Source organism: Salvia hispanica, chromosome 4, assembly GCF_029641045.1.
Source record: "Salvia hispanica isolate PSC_SH4W2 chromosome 4, Shi_PSC_v1, whole genome shotgun sequence".
NCBI classification, from domain to species: Eukaryota; Viridiplantae; Streptophyta; class Magnoliopsida; order Lamiales; family Lamiaceae; genus Salvia; species Salvia hispanica.
The window spans coordinates 48,797,401-48,816,074 of NC_142695.1; the positions used below are offsets into that span (position 1 = coordinate 48,797,401).

At 38.9% G+C, this 18,674-nt stretch overlaps 2 protein-coding genes and 1 non-coding gene across 3 annotated transcripts; 1 reads left to right on the plus strand and 2 right to left on the minus strand.

The window, feature by feature from the left end:
* Positions 1–177: 177 nt before the first annotated feature.
* On the minus strand, positions 178–258 carry TRNAL-AAG (transfer RNA leucine (anticodon AAG)). The gene has a single exon. It is a non-coding gene; the product is annotated as a tRNA-Leu (tRNA).
* A 1,512-nt stretch (positions 259–1,770) lies between these two features.
* LOC125196562 (uncharacterized) lies at positions 1,771–4,262 on the minus strand. The gene is made up of 5 exons (XM_048095124.2): positions 4,072–4,262; positions 2,468–2,582; positions 2,295–2,384; positions 2,108–2,206; positions 1,771–2,016 (listed from the first exon to the last, which is right to left on the minus strand). The coding sequence occupies exons 1-5, from the start codon at positions 4,137–4,139 to the stop codon at positions 1,915–1,917; spliced, it is 474 nt and encodes a 157-aa protein (XP_047951081.1). The 5' UTR covers positions 4,140–4,262; the 3' UTR covers positions 1,771–1,914.
* Positions 4,263–6,659: 2,397 nt separating this feature from the next.
* LOC125192954 (HR-like lesion-inducing protein-like protein) lies at positions 6,660–9,330 on the plus strand. The gene is made up of 5 exons (XM_048090638.2): positions 6,660–6,837; positions 8,416–8,530; positions 8,629–8,718; positions 8,821–8,919; positions 9,010–9,330. The coding sequence occupies exons 1-5, from the start codon at positions 6,770–6,772 to the stop codon at positions 9,109–9,111; spliced, it is 474 nt and encodes a 157-aa protein (XP_047946595.1). The 5' UTR covers positions 6,660–6,769; the 3' UTR covers positions 9,112–9,330.
* The last annotated feature ends 9,344 nt before the right edge of the window (positions 9,331–18,674 follow it).

The window sequence follows — 18,674 nt, forward strand, 5'->3', positions numbered from 1 at the left end:
CGCAATTTTTATCTTAAAATCTATCTTGACATAAGAAAACTATCGTCATATTCTATTGTGACTAACAATTATGTCTAAAAGGTCAGGGTTCAGACCATAAACTAATCAACATGATTAAACGTAACTAAAAATGGGGAAAATAGCAATATTTTGATTAAAAATGTAAATTAAAATTAATGTTGAGAGTGGGATTTGAACCCACGCCCTTTCGGACCAGAACCTTAATCTGGCGCCTTAGACCAACTCGGCCATCTCAACATGTTGCCATTTACACAACAATACTTACATGATCTACTCTTAATTTAGTAATTTAGATAACGGTGGGTAAACTTCAAAAGAATAATTAATCACAGCTTTCCGTCTTATCTATATAGTCGATAAGTCGAACTTCGAACTTGACTTCATTTTTGGATTTTTATCTTTGCCTTGTTTCTGAATCGAGCTTTAATGTTTATAAAGATAAGCATCAAAATTAAATCTTAGAATATATAATTAGATAAATCGCCCATGTAAAATATGATAAATTAGCGTTTAATTTCACACGATAAGATAGTCATACAAAGCCTAATTTATGCTCTGCACATGGAAACTATATAGTAAGTAGTATAACATAATTTACCAAGCCAAGCATGAAATAATAGAGATAAACATACAAGTGGGAGGCATGCAAAACCATTGTTCTCCTCCTCTAAGCTTTTTTGCACTCAATATTTTTTATAAAACTGGTACAATCTATCAGGCATGACGAAGTTGATGTCGGTGCCATCCATTTCACTTCGCATAAACTTGAGCACTACGCGGCCCCAAACCCTCCTCACTGGCTTCGACACAAGAAGAAATATCTTGCGCGCGATTCTCCAAAACAGTAAGAGCATGCATGAAATCACATATTGTATCATCTTCCTCATTATAATATATTCGATGGTGTAGCTAAGCTACCTGCACCTTGATATATATCTCACACAAGATTTATTTTTGTGATAATGGAAATTTCCAGACTTATCACAACAGCCACATATATTTCAATATTTGTTGAATATTTTGAAGACGTGAAAATTTGAAAGAAAAAAAGGGTTTCTGATAATGTGTAGAGTTAATTTTCAAGTCCACAAGTTACAAGCTTAATAGTGATGCGATTGCTACGTATGTCAAGAAAACTATAGAAACTGATTTTGTCTCTTTTATGCGCCGAAAGAGAACCACGGCTCACGTGGTGCTTTCTCATTCATTGTTATCTAAATTCATCACATCAAGTACTAGTATATTAATTTTTAGGTTACTAGTGGCGACCAAAATTCGATATATTAATTATTTGGATTCGAATTTTTGAATTTTAGGATCATTTTATCTTTTTTTTTTATGTAAAATTTAGATTTTTGATTCGGTTTGGATTGATTTTTCCAAAATAAAAAAAAAATCTGAAAATTCGAATTTTATTATTATTATTATTATATATTCCATTCATCCATAAAAAAAAAAATAGTTCTATTTATGGACAGTACAAGGTTAAATGAAAAAATGGGTAAAATAGGTCCACTCCACTCCCCTCTATTATTTGCAAGGCTAATAGCCACTCTTACAAATATTGTAGTTTTGATGATTAATTAGGATCAGTCCAAGAAGTACAACCACATGATTAATTTGCAGTATTGTGTTTTATACTGTTGTTTGGTAGATAAAATAAAAATGAGATACTTTTAGCAATGTTTTTGACGGATTAGATATTTAGATTATTTCGTAGATTTAACCGTAAAATAACATTTTCGTAGATTAACTGAAACATAACACTGTTGAAGTGCCTTAGCTGGATAATAAAGATGTGATAAAAATACTGCACAGCTGTAGCCATGATAATCTTACAAAAAAAAGAAGGCTGCGACAAACCAAGTAAAGCTGAGTACGGGTTAATCCTAGCTAGTTGGTTTTTGCTTTAGTGGCCTTCTTCTTTGGAGATCTCCTTTGCAATGAGTTCTGCATGCCAATGTAGAAGAGAAGAGCTCCAAGCAATGCCAAACCCTAGAGAAAACATATGTGCATGTAACATCCAGAAATAAATCAAATTCACTTAAAACTTGTGAGGAGAATGGTTTTCAGATTCAAAGCATACCTGTGTGAACTTGACAAAGAGCTGATTAAACTCTTTCTTGTCAGCTTCGTAGTTGTAGAAATCGAACAGGATGGGAGTTGAGATTGCTTGATGCAGTAGCTATTACAAGAATTGGAACCCATTAGAAACAGGGATAAAGCCCACAAGACCAGAAAATACACATAGAGTGGATGATGAATACACGTACCAGGATCGCAGCTCCAAAAGTGCTGTCAAAGACGAATAGGAGGCCTCCGAGAGATTTCATGATGATAGCACCCAATATCAAATGTTTCATCTGCAGTCATAGTTGTCCAAGTCAAATGCGGCATGAACAATAAGGCTTTGCTACATTTAATTAAGTAGATAGAAGCTCCTTACATCTACATGAGGGAATTGGATTCCAGTTTGGGTTGTGACATGCTTGGAAAAAACGTCGTATTTCAGCTTCAAACTCTTTGCAGCCGGCCCACCATCAACTCCAAATTCGTTGAACCTGAAAGCGTAGGACGCATAAGAAAAGTACTTCACATATGTATAGCTACTAATCTAGCACAACTGAATGGCTAGACCGAAAGAGGGCTCGGATGTCCAAATATTCAGCCCTTTTTGTAATACACTCAGCATACTGAATGAAGTGTGTATGTATATCATGGCACCAGTTCCACAGCTAAATTGCTTATTAAAACTCCAATCATCTCATATAAAGAGAAGTTGACTTGTCGTTAATTGACTCAGAAGAACTTGATGAACACGTACGTAATAACCATGCCTTGTGCATTAGGACAAACACTGTTTTATGACAATGGAAATATCTCAAAGATTACATGATCGCCACAGTTACTAACATTCACACAAAACATTCAAAACAGAGATGCAAAATATTTAAACTTGATGATAGATTCAAGACCTACAATTCAAAGACAACAGTCATATCACATCACAAACTTCAGTTCTAATCCTTCAGGTGTCGACATCCAAGCTAAAAAGCAATTTGAGCCAATAGAGGTAAATGTTGAAATGAATTAATGTATTGAATACACTAGTTCATTTTCTTTGTTAACACAGAAAATAATTTGATTATACAAGTTCCAATCCTGATCTCAAAATTGTTGATTAAGATTCTAAAATTTCCTAACTAAAGTGCCACACATTCTTCAACAATATGTTGGATAGTAGCAGAAATCTCTCCTGTTGTTAGGACAGAGAAATAAAAATGTATCAATAAGCATAAAGTGACATTTTATAAGCAGCAGCTACACAAGTTTTCAGCAAACTATTACATCCATTTAATGATCCTGTGGCTGAAACATTCCATGAGATCCTAAACCACTAACAACCAGTTTCAGGATTGAGCCCAGTTCATGGTCCAGAGTAGTACTATTATTTTACTATGTGTTAGACATTTTGTTTGGTGGACCACGGGTAGTTTTTTATGTAAATACTAAGTGTTATTGTGAGATTGAAGAACCAATGGCATATGTAGGGAGTACTAAATTTTGTTAGAAAAAGGGTCATGTTAAAGTAAATAATGTGAACTAAACATAGGGTAGACCTGCTATCACTGATCTATATATCCAATCTTCCATTGATAATGAAAAACAGTGGATCTATCAAAAAAATATGAAAAATAGAAAGACCAATAAAATAAGACAGGAACCTGAATTGACTAACCACTCCTATTAAGCATCCTCACACTAGAGTAAACAATATTCTCTCATGATTTAACTCAAATTGAAACCCAAATATTAGTTTCATTTTAACATGAATGGAGCTCAAACAAGTCCAATCTGCAAGTTAACAGTGCACCAGTAAGCAAGAAACAAGAAAAAATCAAGTCTTTATACTCCAAACATAAGCAACACACAATACTATTCAAATTACAGAGTAGAAAATCAACAATTGTGACAAACAAGAGCAGAATAAGATACACAAATCGGGAGCATAATGAAGAAGAGCAGATCTGAGTGAGAAACAGGTCTTACTCTTGATAGGCGGAGAGAGCGAAGAAAGAGACGAAAAGCAGTCTACCGAAGAAAGATATGAGCGCCATTGCAGAAGTGGAGATACCTCTCTCCGTCCCCCCTCCGAAATTGGAGTCTGGTTTCAGAGCAATTCAAAAACAGAGATTCAAACGTGGGAGCAAATGGACTACCTTTTTTTATACCTTTGAAAATTAAAAGTTCCACAAAAATAAAGACTGAAATTTGCCCAATTTTGAAAAATGAACCTTTTTTTTATTCGTTGATGCATGATCGCCTAATTCCAATTTAACAATATTTAGTTTATTTTTTTGACTTAGACATGAACTTCTTGTTTCAAGCTCCAACTCTGAAAATACAAAGGGGAGAAAAATAAACGAATAAAACATTTGATTATCATATTTTCAAAGTGCATATAACAAATAAAATCAATAATTTGAACGTCAAAGTGGCTAATATCCATTTGGTCAATTCCAATTGGAGAAAATGCTCAGTGCTTGCTTGGACCGTCTATATATTTAGGTTTTTGCTTGGCTATTGATGTTATAGGTACAAAATGGTTTATAATGCGACACTGAAAGGGTTTTAAATATTATTGAATTTGTATAATAGTACTCCCTCCATCCCACATAATTTTATCCAGTATTCCATTTTAGTCCGTCCCATATTTCCTACTCACATTTTATTATAAAACCAATACTTTAAAAGTAGGATTCACATCCCACCAACTTTTTCAACCCACTTTTTATTACATTTCTTAAAACCCGTGCCAAGTCAAACCGTGTAAAATTATGTGGGACGGAGGGAGTAATATTCTTTATTATAGTGTTAGATATACAAGTACGAAGTATATTTTCAAAAAATCATACTAGTACTATTTTGCAATTCGACTCACGGATTAATTCATAGATTATAATTATAAAAACATTTGAGTATATAGAATATGAACAAACCCATGTAATTGCACGCTAACTAGATGTAATGAGACAGATCATAGATCTTGATTTGTTCTTAGTTTACTATGTAGATATACATATACATCATAGGTATGGAATAGTGATTGCAGTGCAATCAAGATACACGTTCTTACCGTTGTTTCAAATTGAATGATTGTTAATTCAACAATTAATGAATTAATTAATGTTGGCCGACGACCTTAACGTGACCTTGCTAAAGAACAGGGAGTAGTATTTAATTTTAAGGCTACCTAGCTTGAAAGATCGCCCATATAGCTTATTACTAATTCTCCAAAAGTTTAAATTTTATAGAAGTAAACATTATTCCAAAAAATATTTTTATCTGTTGTATCCGAAGAAACATCTTAAAAAATGAGTTATGTTTTTAAATGAGGTGTCTGCATGTTGGTTGTTTTGTGGAACCAAGGAGCAAATAATCGTAAATTTTGGGGTGGTCACTTACAAGTTGATTACGCAAAGTATATAAAATGTACTCCACTCACTTTTTCCACTAATCGGAATATTGGAGTGTGCTATGAGTGGGTGGGGAAAGTTATAGTTAAATGGATTGCATGAGGTATATACTTAATTACTCCATGTATGCAATTGGTCTAATTGGTCACTGTATCGGTGAACGACAGAACTGGGCTCAAATTCAACAATAAGCCCAAAAGGCTCACTGTAGTAATGGAGTATTGAGTAGTATTAAGTACTCCCTCCGTCCCAGAGAAGTTAACATACTTTGAAAATGGCACGAGATTTTAGGAGATTTTGTTTTGTATGTTAAATGGAGAGAGAAAATATAATTTTTATATTCATGTGAGAGAGAATTTTTTTCAAAAAGGGAAATGTGACATCTTTTGTGGGACAAACTAAAAAGGAAAGTGTGCCAACTTCTCTGGGACGGAGGGAGTATTAACCAACCCAATATTATACTACTCCTTCTACAGTCCTGCTATGTTATTCGTCTAATCTATTTTTAAGAATATACACATACCGTGATCATTCATCTAATACATAGTGCGATCTCAATAACATTAATTCCTCCAACCTAAATTTTAGTCACGAGAAATTAATAGTGACCCTCTAAATTAAGTAATGACTTGCACTATCACTCCAAGCAGTCAAATTGTTGGAAAAAAAACGTAAAATAAAATATAATGCAAATAATCGCATTAGCACGGCCGCCTAATAAGAAAATTAATCATTCCCGCTTCAATGATAATTACTTCTAGATGCCCACACATATAACTCATGAACTGAATAAACTAAAAATATACTCACTCCATCTTACAATACGTATAAACAATGGAAAAAGTTATAAACCTTATAATTATTATTAATATTGTTAAAAATGTAAGAAAAATATTAAATTAATGTATCAAATAGTTAGAATAAAATGAAATAGTTAATAATACATGATATATTGCTAATTTAAAAGTGAGAAACATTCTGATACTCATAGTAACTTAATTGACACGATTAAATAGAGACGTCAATTAAATGAAGCTACCCTAATAAAAGTGAATCTTAATAAAAAATTTGAGTGCTACAAAATTTGCCGCAACTTATAAACATCATTAAATCAAATTATCTATAAAGCAAAACCCAAGTGAATTAAATAACTCCCCAACAAATTACCCAACTTGAATATCGGTCATTCCTTCTCCCCATTTACACACAACTTCTTCCAATAGCGAGAAGAAACACGCACAACACACAGTCAAAGGCGAAGGGCCGGAGAAATGGGTTTCTTTTCTTTCCTTGGACGTCTGCTCTTCGCTTCCATTTTCATCCTCTCTGCATGGCAAATGTAATCAAATCCTTAACCACTCCTATTATATGTTCGTTGCCTTTGCTTTTTGCTCAGATCTGTTTTTCTATTTGCTTTTGCTTGCCAAAAATTGTTGATGCATATTCCCAGGATTGCTGCTCCAGAAATTTTCTTAGATCTGGATGCCCCTTATTTGGCTGTGAATCTGAATTTTCTGTTTTCGTGTGAACTTTAAAAGGTTGAATTTGTTGTTTTATTGGATTTTTGTTGTTTGGTTCATGCATTTGGTGTTTTGATCTATGAATTAAAGTATTATTGTTGCACTGAAATGGTTCATTTAATATTCTAATCCACATGTTTTTAAATTTTGAATTATCCAGCCTTCTCTGCGTTTTTTTTCTCTGTGGATTTTATTAAATTTTCACTTTCGGCTCTTGAATAATCGTTGTGTTCCTGGAGATTTGACTCTTAGGAATTGTTTTCATTTCGAATTATTGTTTCATGGTCTAAGACAATCATATACATTTTCAACTTTGATACTCATTAATATGGATTCAACTTAAAACTGATTTTCCCGCATATTTGGAGGAGATTTAGCATTGATAGTAGCTTCATTTGGATAGGGTCTCGTTGGTAGGAGCATAAGGGAGTGGAGGGTAAATTCCAACCTACTGAAACGGATAGACGTTGGGGCAGTTATTGCTTCCAGTTCTTGTTTGGTTGTTTGTGCCCCGGTCAATTTTGACTTCCTTTCATTCATGTTGAGAACATTGATTCCTTTTTAACTGCCTTGAGAAAAGACAAGTAGAATGATTCTAGGCAAAGATTTGTGTGTGATATAATTTTCTGTAAAGGTTAATTAGAAAATTACTTTATCTGTTGTGTCCTGGATTTTGTTGTTTAAAATGTTGAGATTGGAAGACAAATATGCAAATGATACTGGTAAATAAGAATTAATAATGTTACTCATTAAACACTGCTGATCTCTGAAATTTGATGATACGTCTAAATTGGGATGATACTAAGCTGCTATTCTGCGCACACACAGAAGTGGTTGGTTAGGGGGTTTAAATGACATGTGTCACAATACTCATATATCACGTGAAACGTACTTGTGAGTTGTGATTTTTGAGTTCACACTGTTTATGGGTCTTCATGTATGGTTGGGGGTGGTAAATGACCTAATTTGTACATAAGCTGGGGCTTGTGTGTTGTATCCTCAACTGCCTAGTGCCTAGTGCTTTCATAACGTTTTATAATGTTGTTTAGCATCTAAAACTGGTTTAATTGCTTGATATGTTTCCTACGTTAGAGATGTTTGTCTAGCACCCCATCAGCATGAGTGGTTTTAACTTGAGAGGCCTAATGTCATATTTGTTGAGTAGATCTCTTAAGTCATTTTCTGTAACTGTCTTTATGAGCATATTAAATAATTTATTGCCTTGTTTTATGCATGTGTCTCGTAGTTATTTGGTTGACGTTAAAATTAAACTCGTCCGCGGAGATGCTGGACCATCCCCAGTTGTTTGGCCCACAGTTCTTGGTCTTCTTTCTATTTTTATTTCTCTTTTCGGAGTTGTATTCATTTTCTTGACGTATTTGCTTGCCCCTTTTCAGGTTCAATGAATTTGGAGACAATGGTGGACCTGCAGCAGAACAGTGGGCTCCCAAATTGGCTCTTGTCAAGAAGCATATTGATGGAATAATTGGGAAAAACAATTTCCACATTGATGTAAATCTCCAATTAATTTGTGTTACTCTATTTTCCTTGAACACTCTGAATCATTGGGTGTTCTAATGCCATATGATGTCTGATAATCAAACATACAGGCCAGGACTTTCGTTGCTGCATCCATCTTCCTAAATGGATTTGGAGGACTTCTATTTGTTCTTGGCAGCAGTTTTGGTGCTTATCTTCTGGTGAGAAACCCTATCCTGTCTTTGCTCTCCGATATTTGCCACTCATTCGATCTTTAAAAGCAAAACAACACAAAAGCTAATCTTGTCTGCTCCTTGCAACAGATGTATTACTTGATATTGACAACTCCTTTGATGTATGACTTTTACAACTACGAAGCTGGAAAGCCAGAGTTTTTCAGAGTCTTATGTGAGTTCCTTCAGGTATGGAAAAAGAAAATCTCAACATTGGTATTTCCTGTGGTTGCATGTAAAGTTGAGCTCGCATAACAGTTTTCATGAATTTCCTATCAGTGTGCGGCGCTTGTTGGTGCATTGCTGTTCTTCCTCGGAATGAAGAACTCGATTACAAGGAAGCAACCCAAGAGAAAGATCACCAAATCGAAGGCTGCTTGAATGCAATGAGAGAAGCAGGCTCTGGGAAATTGTTTAGGGGAGGTTGGATTCAAAGGCATAGGTTAAATTAGGCAGAGTCGATAAACTATTCAATGTCAGCTCCTATTTGCTAAGCCAACATCTGGTGCTGTATTCTGTTTCCTTTTAGTCAATTTTTTAGACTGTAACCCTTTTTTTTAAAACAAGCAATTTGATATTTTACGCCCAATTTTTTCCTCATTTGTTCACATTCAAGGCTTATTATTGCTATTTTTTTTACACTTGATTTAGTTCTAGCATAATCCTTTGGTATTCTCAGTAGCCGTTTCCAGGTGTTGTCTTACTAGTTTATATTGCGCTGAATGTAATAGTTCATAGTATGATATAAAGCTTAGATTGTTGAACAAGTAAAAAATAAAATTCACTCCTCCGGCAACCCCATTCTTTCATCATCTTTGTTGCACAGTGTGTCGGGGTATATATGGCCAGTAGCTAATAGTCTTTGGGATCCTGCCAATATCGAGCGAAAGATGGCTTGACTAAAGCTTTCTGGTAATTTCAGTAGTGAGATGCCTAAATTACACAGTTCTTCTAAACACGTACGTACCATAGGGACCTTCAGCAATTTCTACAAGCTTCCTCCAATGTTTTCTGACCTTTCTTGGAGTTATGTCTGGTGCACGTAGCTACCTGTTTCAAAGATGTCTGAAATTTTTTTGGTACAAAAACAGTGGCTAGAATATGTGACTTGTACTGTGGAACAAGAGAAATGATCTATCAGGCTGGTGTTTCCAGCCTCGTGTAATATCAGAGAAGTTTCAGTTGGTGATGCCTCAGTATGGCTAAGAAGATCTCTACTTCTCTTATAATGCTTAGTTCTATCCTGCTGATTTGAGGCCAAACAACAGATATAAAACTCACAAACTCTCATCTGAATATTCATGGAACAAGGCTTATCCAAGTCCCCAGATCAGTCCTATAATATAGACTTCAAAACATTTATAATTTTTTGAATAATTATCATAGGTGAAAGAAGATAACCATCAACCATGGAACGAGATTATGGATTTTACATCCTTCACATGTTGTCCTAGATTTTCCCATGCATGTACATGAGCCCCCTCGCGCGATAAGGAAAACATGATCAATGGTCACGTTCTCAGTGCAAGAACAATATCTGTCAACTGGAAAGTAGTACTCCCTCCGTCTCACATTTGGAGTCACTTATTGTTATAGCTCGGATTTTAAGAAAGAGTTGAAGTGTGTAATAAATGAAGTGAGATGGTGGAGTGTGTAATAAATGAAGTGAGATGGTAAAGTTGGTTGAAAGTGGATCCCTTTTGACTTTTGATTTTTGTTTTGATTTATTTTAATATAGATAATGACATTTTTATGTAATTTTGATGAAGAATGGGGTAAAATTGTATGACCAAATATGAAAATTTCTAAAAGTGACTCTTAAATTGGGACAGACTTTTATGGCAAAAAGTGACTCTTAATATGAGACGGAGGTAATATTTTATTTCTTACAACCTCTCTATCATTATAATAAAATGTAACATGTTTATGACTACCTAACTTTTAATACTCCCTCTGTCCCTGATCAAGAGTCACACTTGCATTTTTGCACTCATTTTGTAAAAATGATACTCCCTCCGTTCCATAGTAGTGGAGGCAAAACTTTTCGGCACGGAGATTAAGAAAAATTGTGTTAGATGAGTTAAGTAAAGAGAGAATAAAATGAAAAATGAAAAAGGTAGAGAGATGAAGATAGAAAAAAGTAAGAGAGAGTAAAGTAGGTGTGGAAAAATGTGTTGACTTTTACTAAAAAGGGAAATGACTCTATTACTATGGAACGGACGGAAATGGAAAAACGCCCATGTTACTATGGAACGGAGGGAGTAATAAATAGTTAAAGTGGAAAAATGGTAAAGTAAGAGAGGGAATAATGTAAAGAAGACTCTTCTCTACCTTATTCTCTATCTTATTTTACTATTTATCGACTTTAACTATTTATTATTATTTTTACAAAATGAGTGCAGAAATGCAAGTGTGACTCTTAATCGGGGACGGAGGGAGTATCAAGTTACGAATGACCATTACTTGACAACAAAGTCACTGTGTAAGAAGACCGAGGTTATCAGATAAGATATGACTGTTGAGCTAGATAATATTTTGAATGTTCTTTAAACGCTTGCACGTGCTAGTAATTTCGTTTAATTAAAGTAAGATGTTATGCTTTCGAACCACACGTACCATGTTTTGGAAATGAGTTGTGCAAACGGTGAATATATGCATGCTCTTCTTGTTTGGATCTCGAAGTTGGATATGTGCTTATGTTTATTGTGGGACGAAGGTATTACTACTCAAATTTCAATATTATTGGTCAACTCTTGACAAGTATGTGAACCCTAAAAATAAAAGGAAAATGGAAAAGAAAAAGGAAAATTGGTCCCTAAAATCATAAACTTTGCACAAATTCTGATTTTTTTCATGATATTTTAAATTGGTACCATATATCATAAACATTCAAATTGTTGGATACTTCCCACGGGCCACGGCAGGTCAAGAGTAAAAATCCGACTAGCTTATGTGGAATTTTGAATCCTATTTGACAGAATTCTCATACATGGCATGTTATGTTGGCACATCTATTTGGAATATTAAATACACTACTACTTTTATACAATAACACAAAATCTGAAACAAAACAAATTTAATAAAACACATTATCCCAAATTAAAAACACACAGACCTGTGACACTAAAGAGATCAAAAATACGTTTCTCTCTTTTACAAACCCTACGATGCATTTTAGGAAATTTCTTTAGGGCATCCGCAACGCTGTCTCTTATCCGTCTCTTAACCGTCTCATCTTTTCACTATTCATGGGCCCCACTATACTTTTCAGCTCATCTCTTAGGGCATCCGCAATGGGGCGGACGATGGGTAACCCATCGTCCGCGCCCGATACATCGTCCGCGGACGATGCGACGCGGTTTAGTTTTTTTTTTTATTATTTTATTAAATTTTCAAAACCTATATATATCAAATTCACTTCATTTTTCACACTTCATTTTTCTCACTTCACTCTCATCAAATTCACTACATTTTTAAGCAAGATGGATTCCGGAGATTATCCGAATAGTCCGATGTTCGGTGGTGCACGATGGCCGGGTACAGAACCCAACGAATACCGGCCATTCGACACCAACACCGAGTACGATCCCGACTTTTCCACCGACTCATACGGGCTGTCCGATTTGGAGCCGTCTCCACACCGCCCCTCCGCCGCCGCTGCACCCCGTGGCCGGCCCGCCACCGCCGCCGCTGCCGCTTCTGGGTCCGCCACCAAGAAGAAGCGGACAAAGGCACGAGCCCAGAAGTTGCCTACAACGGAGGTGTGTGAAGAGTTCGCCTCGGGCAGGACGAACTACTCCGACCCCGAATCCATCGTCTTGACGAGATGTTGGATTGATGTTTCGGAGGATCCGGTGTACGCCAACAACCAGAGGGTGACTGAGTATTAGGAGCGCATCGCCGAGAAATACAACGCGGCCAAGCCGGCGAACGCGTACAAGCGCCATAGGGAGCAGCTCCGCAAGCACTGGGATCAAATAAAGAAGCAGGTAAATTTGTTCGCGTCGGAGTACGAGAAGTGCGAGAGGGAGCAGGGCAGTGGCGAGAGTCTCGCGGATGTGCGGGACAACGCGATGCAGTCGTACATTTCATTGTACGGCGATTTCAAGCACTACCAGTCCTGGGCGCTCTTGAGGGACAAGCAAAAGTTCGTTGGTGGTGTGATTCCCCAATCGACGGCGGCGAGGAGGAGGGCGTCGAAGCGCACCTTCAATGATTATACAAGTAGCGATAGCGGCGCGTCTCCGATGGACCTCAACAGTCCGGTGTTCGAGGATGAGAGTTCCGTCACACCGATGTCCTCCCGGCGTCCCCCTGGCGTCAAGGCTGCCAAGGGCAAGGGCAAGGCCACATCCTCCTCCGTCGTGCCGCCTGAGCAAGCCCCGTTGCCGACCCCGAGTTCGACGCCGTCCGCGACTTCGACCGCGGCCCATGCGTACGCGGATTTGGCGGCCTCCTCCGACTACCGGACGTTGTTGGACGCGCACACCGCCCTCATGCAGGCGACCAACCCGGCTCAAATCGAGGGCATCCAGCGGATGATCGATGGCCTCAGCCGCAAGTTGGGACTTCTTTAGACTAGCCTCCTTTTTTTGTATTTTCAGCTTTTTTTAATTTCTTATTTTGTAACTTTTTTTTAATTAAGTAAAATTAGAATTTCCCTTTAATTGTGTTGTTTTTATTTGTTTAATAATTTTATTTACATTTGCAAACATAATAAAAATATAAATACAAAATAGTGAAATGCTTAGGGCGTCGCTTAGGGCGGGCTATAGTCCGCCCCACTGCAGGTGGAATAGGAGGAGGATAAAATGCTGACGTGGCGATGCATAGGGCGTCGCTTAGGGCGTCCCATTGTGGATGCCCTTAACTAATAGACAGCACCTGCATCCCTCCATCTCTTAACCATCTCTTAACTATGCATTCAATTTCATTTTTTATTTTTAATTCCAACAAATTCAATTAATAAAAAACACACTTCATTATAAAAAAAATAAAATTACAATTTAAATACCTAAAAAAATAAAAAAGACATAATTAAAAAACTAGAAATTACAAATTGCACACTTAAACTCAAATAAAAAAAAATGGAGGCAAAGAAGCAGAAGAAGGTGTTCTCTAGTGACGATCATCTAACGGTTGCCAAATTTTGCCCAAATGTGCTCCATTAGATCCTCCTGGAGTTGGGCGTGGGCGGTAGAATCACGTGTCCTTGCCCGAATAGACAACCGCTCTTGCAAAGACGGATGCACTCCCGTTCGAGGCGGACTACTTGCGGTTGAGCTTCCCGGGGTTTCAGGGTCGAACCAATTTCCCGCCTCAGGTCCTTCGTCGGCGACAATCATGTTGTGCAAGATTATGCACGTATACATGATGTCGACCATATTCTCCATAAACCACTGTCGAGGCGGGGCTTTGATAATGTTCCATTGAGCTTGGAGAACCCCGAACGCTCTCTCCACATCCTTGCGAGCAGACTCTTGCTTCTGCGCAAAAAGAGACTGCTTTTCGTCCGCAGGCCTGTTGAATGTCTTCACGAAGGTTGGCCACTTCGGATAGATGCCGTCGACAAGATAGTACCCTATTTCATACTGGCGATTGTTAGCGACGAAGTTGATGGCCGACGCTTTACCATTCAGAACTTCAGTGAAGAGGTCGGAGTTGTTGAGCACGTTGACGTCGTTGTTCGAGCCGGGGACCCCGAAATACGCATGCCAAATCCATAGACGGTAGTCGGCGACGGCCTCGAGTATAATGGTGGGGTGGGTGCCTTTGTGGCCGCTCGTGTATGACCCCCTCAACGCCACAGGGCAATTCTTCCATTGCCAATGCATGCAATCGACACTCCCGAGCATCCCGGGGAATCCGTGCACTTGTTCGTGAAGACGGAGCAGAAACTGACAATCTGCGGTGGTTGGCTTCTTCAGAAATTCGGCGGTGAAGGCTGCCCGGACGCCTTTGCAGAAGTTCAACAAACAAAGTCGCCAAGTGGATTCTCCAACGTGTAGGTATTCGTCGAACGCATCCGCCGTATGCCCAGTAGCAAGCTGACGGATCGCCGCAGTACATTTCTGGAGTGTCGTGTGGCTAGGACGGCCAATGTACTCACGATATGCAAAAATAGCGGGCATGACATACGGAAACGGCGACGGAAGTAGATATCTCCCCACACCGGGTTCGGATTGAAGTAATCACGTTCCAACCTTGCGGCGCCTTCCTCCCGGTTACGGTGGATATATGTCCGGCGTCGCCTAGGAGGCGCGGCGACTTCCTCCTCCCTACGTCGATCTTCTTCTAGCGATTCTTCCATTATTCGACGCATTTGCTCGAATGGATCCATAATTGATTAAATTTGGGAGAAGAAAAAAATAAAGGAATGATTTTATAGAAGTGATTGGAGAGGAAAGAAAGAGAGATGAGAGAATAGATGTGTGTTTGTGTGTAAAATGGAGAGGAGTATATATAGAATAAAAAAAAAAATTAAAAATATGACCGTTGAATGGTCATATTACCGTTTTTTTTTTAATTTTTTTTTTTCGAAAAATCTGATTTTTTTAAAAAAAAATTGAATTATGACGTCATAAATCCGACGCCCACTCGCGGGTCGGCGAGTGGGCGTCACGCCGGGCGCGTGTCTCACCAACTCGAGGCTGGCCTCGTCGGGACGCGTCGGGCGTCGAGATATCTCGTCTCGTCGAGACGAGACGGGAGCCGCAACGCTGTTTCGATGCCGTCTCATCTCGTCGAGACGAGACCGAGACGGTATCGCGCAGCGTTGCGGATGCTCTTAGGGATTCGTGGATTATTGATAAAAGAAAGAAGCAATAACAATTTTGGTTTTCTATTTCAGCTTGTGGTCGCGAATTACCGTCCTCAATGTCAATGGGGTGGGTGTTAAACATTACATGATCAATGGACATGGGAGAATTTTACTTTTACTGTTATGTTTTTATTCATTGTATAATACTCCTCTTATATAGAGGTTCAATACATTTGTACACAAGGAAGGTTTCCTATCTAGAATAAATAATACCAATCTATTCTACGACAATTATACTACCAATCTTCTAGATTGATTCTAGATTGATTCCCACAAATCATCTTAATTGATTTGATGAAATCTTTCCATTCTAACACTCCCCCTCAAGCTTAGTAGTGGGGTCACCAATACATAGCTTGCTCAACGCATCTTCAAAATTCCTAGAACTGACTGCTTTGGTGAGAATGTCCGCCAACTGATCCTCTGACCTCACAAATGGAAATTCCACGATTCCTTTCTCAATTTTCTCCTTAATGAAGTGTCTGTCGACTTCCACATGTTTGGTTCTGTCGTGTTGCACCGGATTTTCCGCAATGCTTATTGCCGCCTTATTGTCACAATACAGTTGGCTTTTCTGAGGTTGAAAGCCAATTTCTGTCATCAATCTCCTTAGCCAAAGTAATTCCGTTAACCCACTTTTGATTCCTCTGAACTCTGCCTCCGCACTGGATAGTGCCACCACCTTCTGTTTCTTGCTTTTCCAAGTCACTAAGTTCCCTCCAACGAAGGTGAAGTAACCGGAGGTGGACCGTCTATCTACTGGATTGCCGGCCCAGTCCGCATCCGTATACCCATTTATCTCTAGATGTCCTTCCTTTTTGAACAACACTCCATGACCAACAGTTCCTTTCAAGTACTTCACAATTCCCAGCGCAACTTCCATATGATCAGTTTGTGGTAAATGCATGAACTGACTTACCACTCCGACTGCGTAGGCGATATCTGGTCTAGTATGGGAGAGATAAATGAGCTTCCTAACTAAACGCTGATACCTACCACGATCTGCCAGCTCAGCACCTTCCACGATCCTCAGCCCATGATTCACCCCAATTGGTGTATCAGGAGGCTTGCAATCTAGTAGTCCAGTTTCAGCAAGGATGTCGAGAATGTATTTCTTCTGTCTCAAAAATATTCCCCCTTGAGATCTCAACACCTCGATCCCTAAGAAATATTTGAGGACGCCTAGATCTTTCATCTCGAACTCCTTAAACAAACTATCTCTCAGCTTCTTGATTTCTTCCGCATCATTACCGGTAATAATCATGTCATCTACGTAAATGATCAGACACGTTACTTTCCCTTCTTTCCTTTTGATGAACAATGTATGGTCCGAGTGACTCTGGTGGAATCCATACGAGACCATAGCATCAGTGAACCTCCCAAACCACACTCTCGGTGATTGTTTTAACCCATACAACGTCTTCTTCAAGTGGCAGACTTCTCCCTTTCCAAACCCCTGTGTAAAACCCGGTGGTGCCTCCATATATACCCTCTTCTTTAATTCTCCATGCAGGAAGGCGTTCGTGACGTCGAACTGGTAAAGAGGCCAGTCCTGATTAGCCGCAATCGAAAGAAGAACTCTTATTGTGTTCATTTTCGCGACTGGCGAAAAGGTTTCTGCATAGTCCACACCATATGTCTGAGTATATCCCTTTGCTACCAGCCGTGCTTTATACCTTTCAATGGATCCGTCTGGTCTCCTGTTAATTGTGAACACCCATCTGCACCCAACTTGCCTCACTCCCTCTGGTAACTTGCTCTTATCCCACGTCTGATTTCGAGCTAGGGCATCCATTTCCTTCTGCATGGCTGCCCTCCAGTGTTTGTGCTTCATAGCTTCCTCCGCTGAGTATGGTATATCTTCCTCCTCACACAGTGCAACTTCAAATGCTCGTGCCATCTCCGACAAATGACTGATGGCACTATTTGCTATCGCATAACGTGTACTTTTGCCAATTTTTTCTGGGGAATACCTTTTCGGCGGAACTCCTCTGTTTAACCGGTTCGACAATATGTACCGCCCAATAACCTCATCAACTGTGACCTCCTCAGGTATGGAGATGTTCTCGGTAACCCCTTGTGACTCATCTCCCCCTGCCTCATTACTAGCAGTTCCAGATGATTTATCAGAATCAACAGTATCGGAGTTAGGGAGAATACTTACATTAGATATTAGGGGAGGATCTTGATTCGGGGCACTGAGTTGGTTGGGCTGTTCCACTGAGACCTGCTCGGTGATTCCGACAACCTTCTCGGGTGGGTTCGCAGTGAGGTAGCTTGGCAATGGCAACCAACTTAGTGGGTCACTATTTCTGCTCTCCCCCTCTCTCCTCTAATTTTCACTCTCCCCCTGACCACTAAGGTGATGGAAAAAATATTCTGATTCCAAGAAATTACAATTCATTGTGACATGGATTCGTTTGGTTTTAGGGTCATAGCAACGGTACCCCTTTTGACTTACCCCATACCCCACAAAGACACATTTCACAGCACACGGTGAGAGTTTGGTCCGTTCGTGTTTTGGAATATGGACAAAAACTGAGCTCCCGAAGATCCTAGGTCGGAGGGTCAATGCTTGTGGAATTTTAGCTTGAGTTGAGAGAACTTCAAGCGGGGTTTTAAACTCCAGGGTTCGTGTGGGAAAACGGTTTACTAAGTAGGCTGCAGTGGCTAGAGCTTCAGGCCAGAAATGTTTTGGTGTTTGGGATTCAAGAAGCATTGCTCTAGTCATTTCGAGGAGGATACGGTTTTTTTTTCGGCTACACCGTTTTGTTCCGGTGTGTGAGGACAGGTGGTTTGGTGAAATATCCCATTATCACTACAAAAGGATTTCATACCCGAGTTGACAAATTCTCCCCCATTGTCAGACCGAAGAGTTTGGATATTTTTTTGGTACTGATTTTGCACAAGTTTACAAAAGTGTATAAAATGAGACACGACTTCAGACTTATTCTTCATAAAATAAACCCATACCATACGAGTGCAATCATCCACAAAAAGTAAAAAATATCTAAACCCTTGACCCCCCACCACTGGTGCGGGTCCCCATATATCAGAATGCACTAAAGAAAACAAAGTCTCAACCCGTGTGTTACTTAACTGGTAGGATTGTCTATGGCTTTTG

What these genes read in the sequence shown, in the direction of transcription:
- LOC125196562 (XM_048095124.2), bottom strand. Translation starts at nt 4,139, where the DNA reads ATGGCGCTCATATCTTTCTTCGGTAGACTGCTTTTCGTCTCTTTCTTC. An exon ending in CTTTTGGAGCTGCGATCCTG is followed by an intron (nt 2,207 to 2,294) that starts GTACGTGTATTC and finishes TTCTTGTAATAG; the next exon opens with CTACTGCATCAAGCAATCTC. An exon ending in TCTTTGTCAAGTTCACACAG is followed by an intron (nt 2,017 to 2,107) that starts GTATGCTTTGAA and finishes TGTTTTCTCTAG; the next exon opens with GGTTTGGCATTGCTTGGAGC.
- LOC125192954 (XM_048090638.2), top strand. Translation starts at nt 6,770, where the DNA reads ATGGGTTTCTTTTCTTTCCTTGGACGTCTGCTCTTCGCTTCCATTTTC. An exon ending in AAAACAATTTCCACATTGAT is followed by an intron (nt 8,531 to 8,628) that starts GTAAATCTCCAA and finishes TCAAACATACAG; the next exon opens with GCCAGGACTTTCGTTGCTGC. An exon ending in TCTTATGTGAGTTCCTTCAG is followed by an intron (nt 8,920 to 9,009) that starts GTATGGAAAAAG and finishes ATTTCCTATCAG; the next exon opens with TGTGCGGCGCTTGTTGGTGC.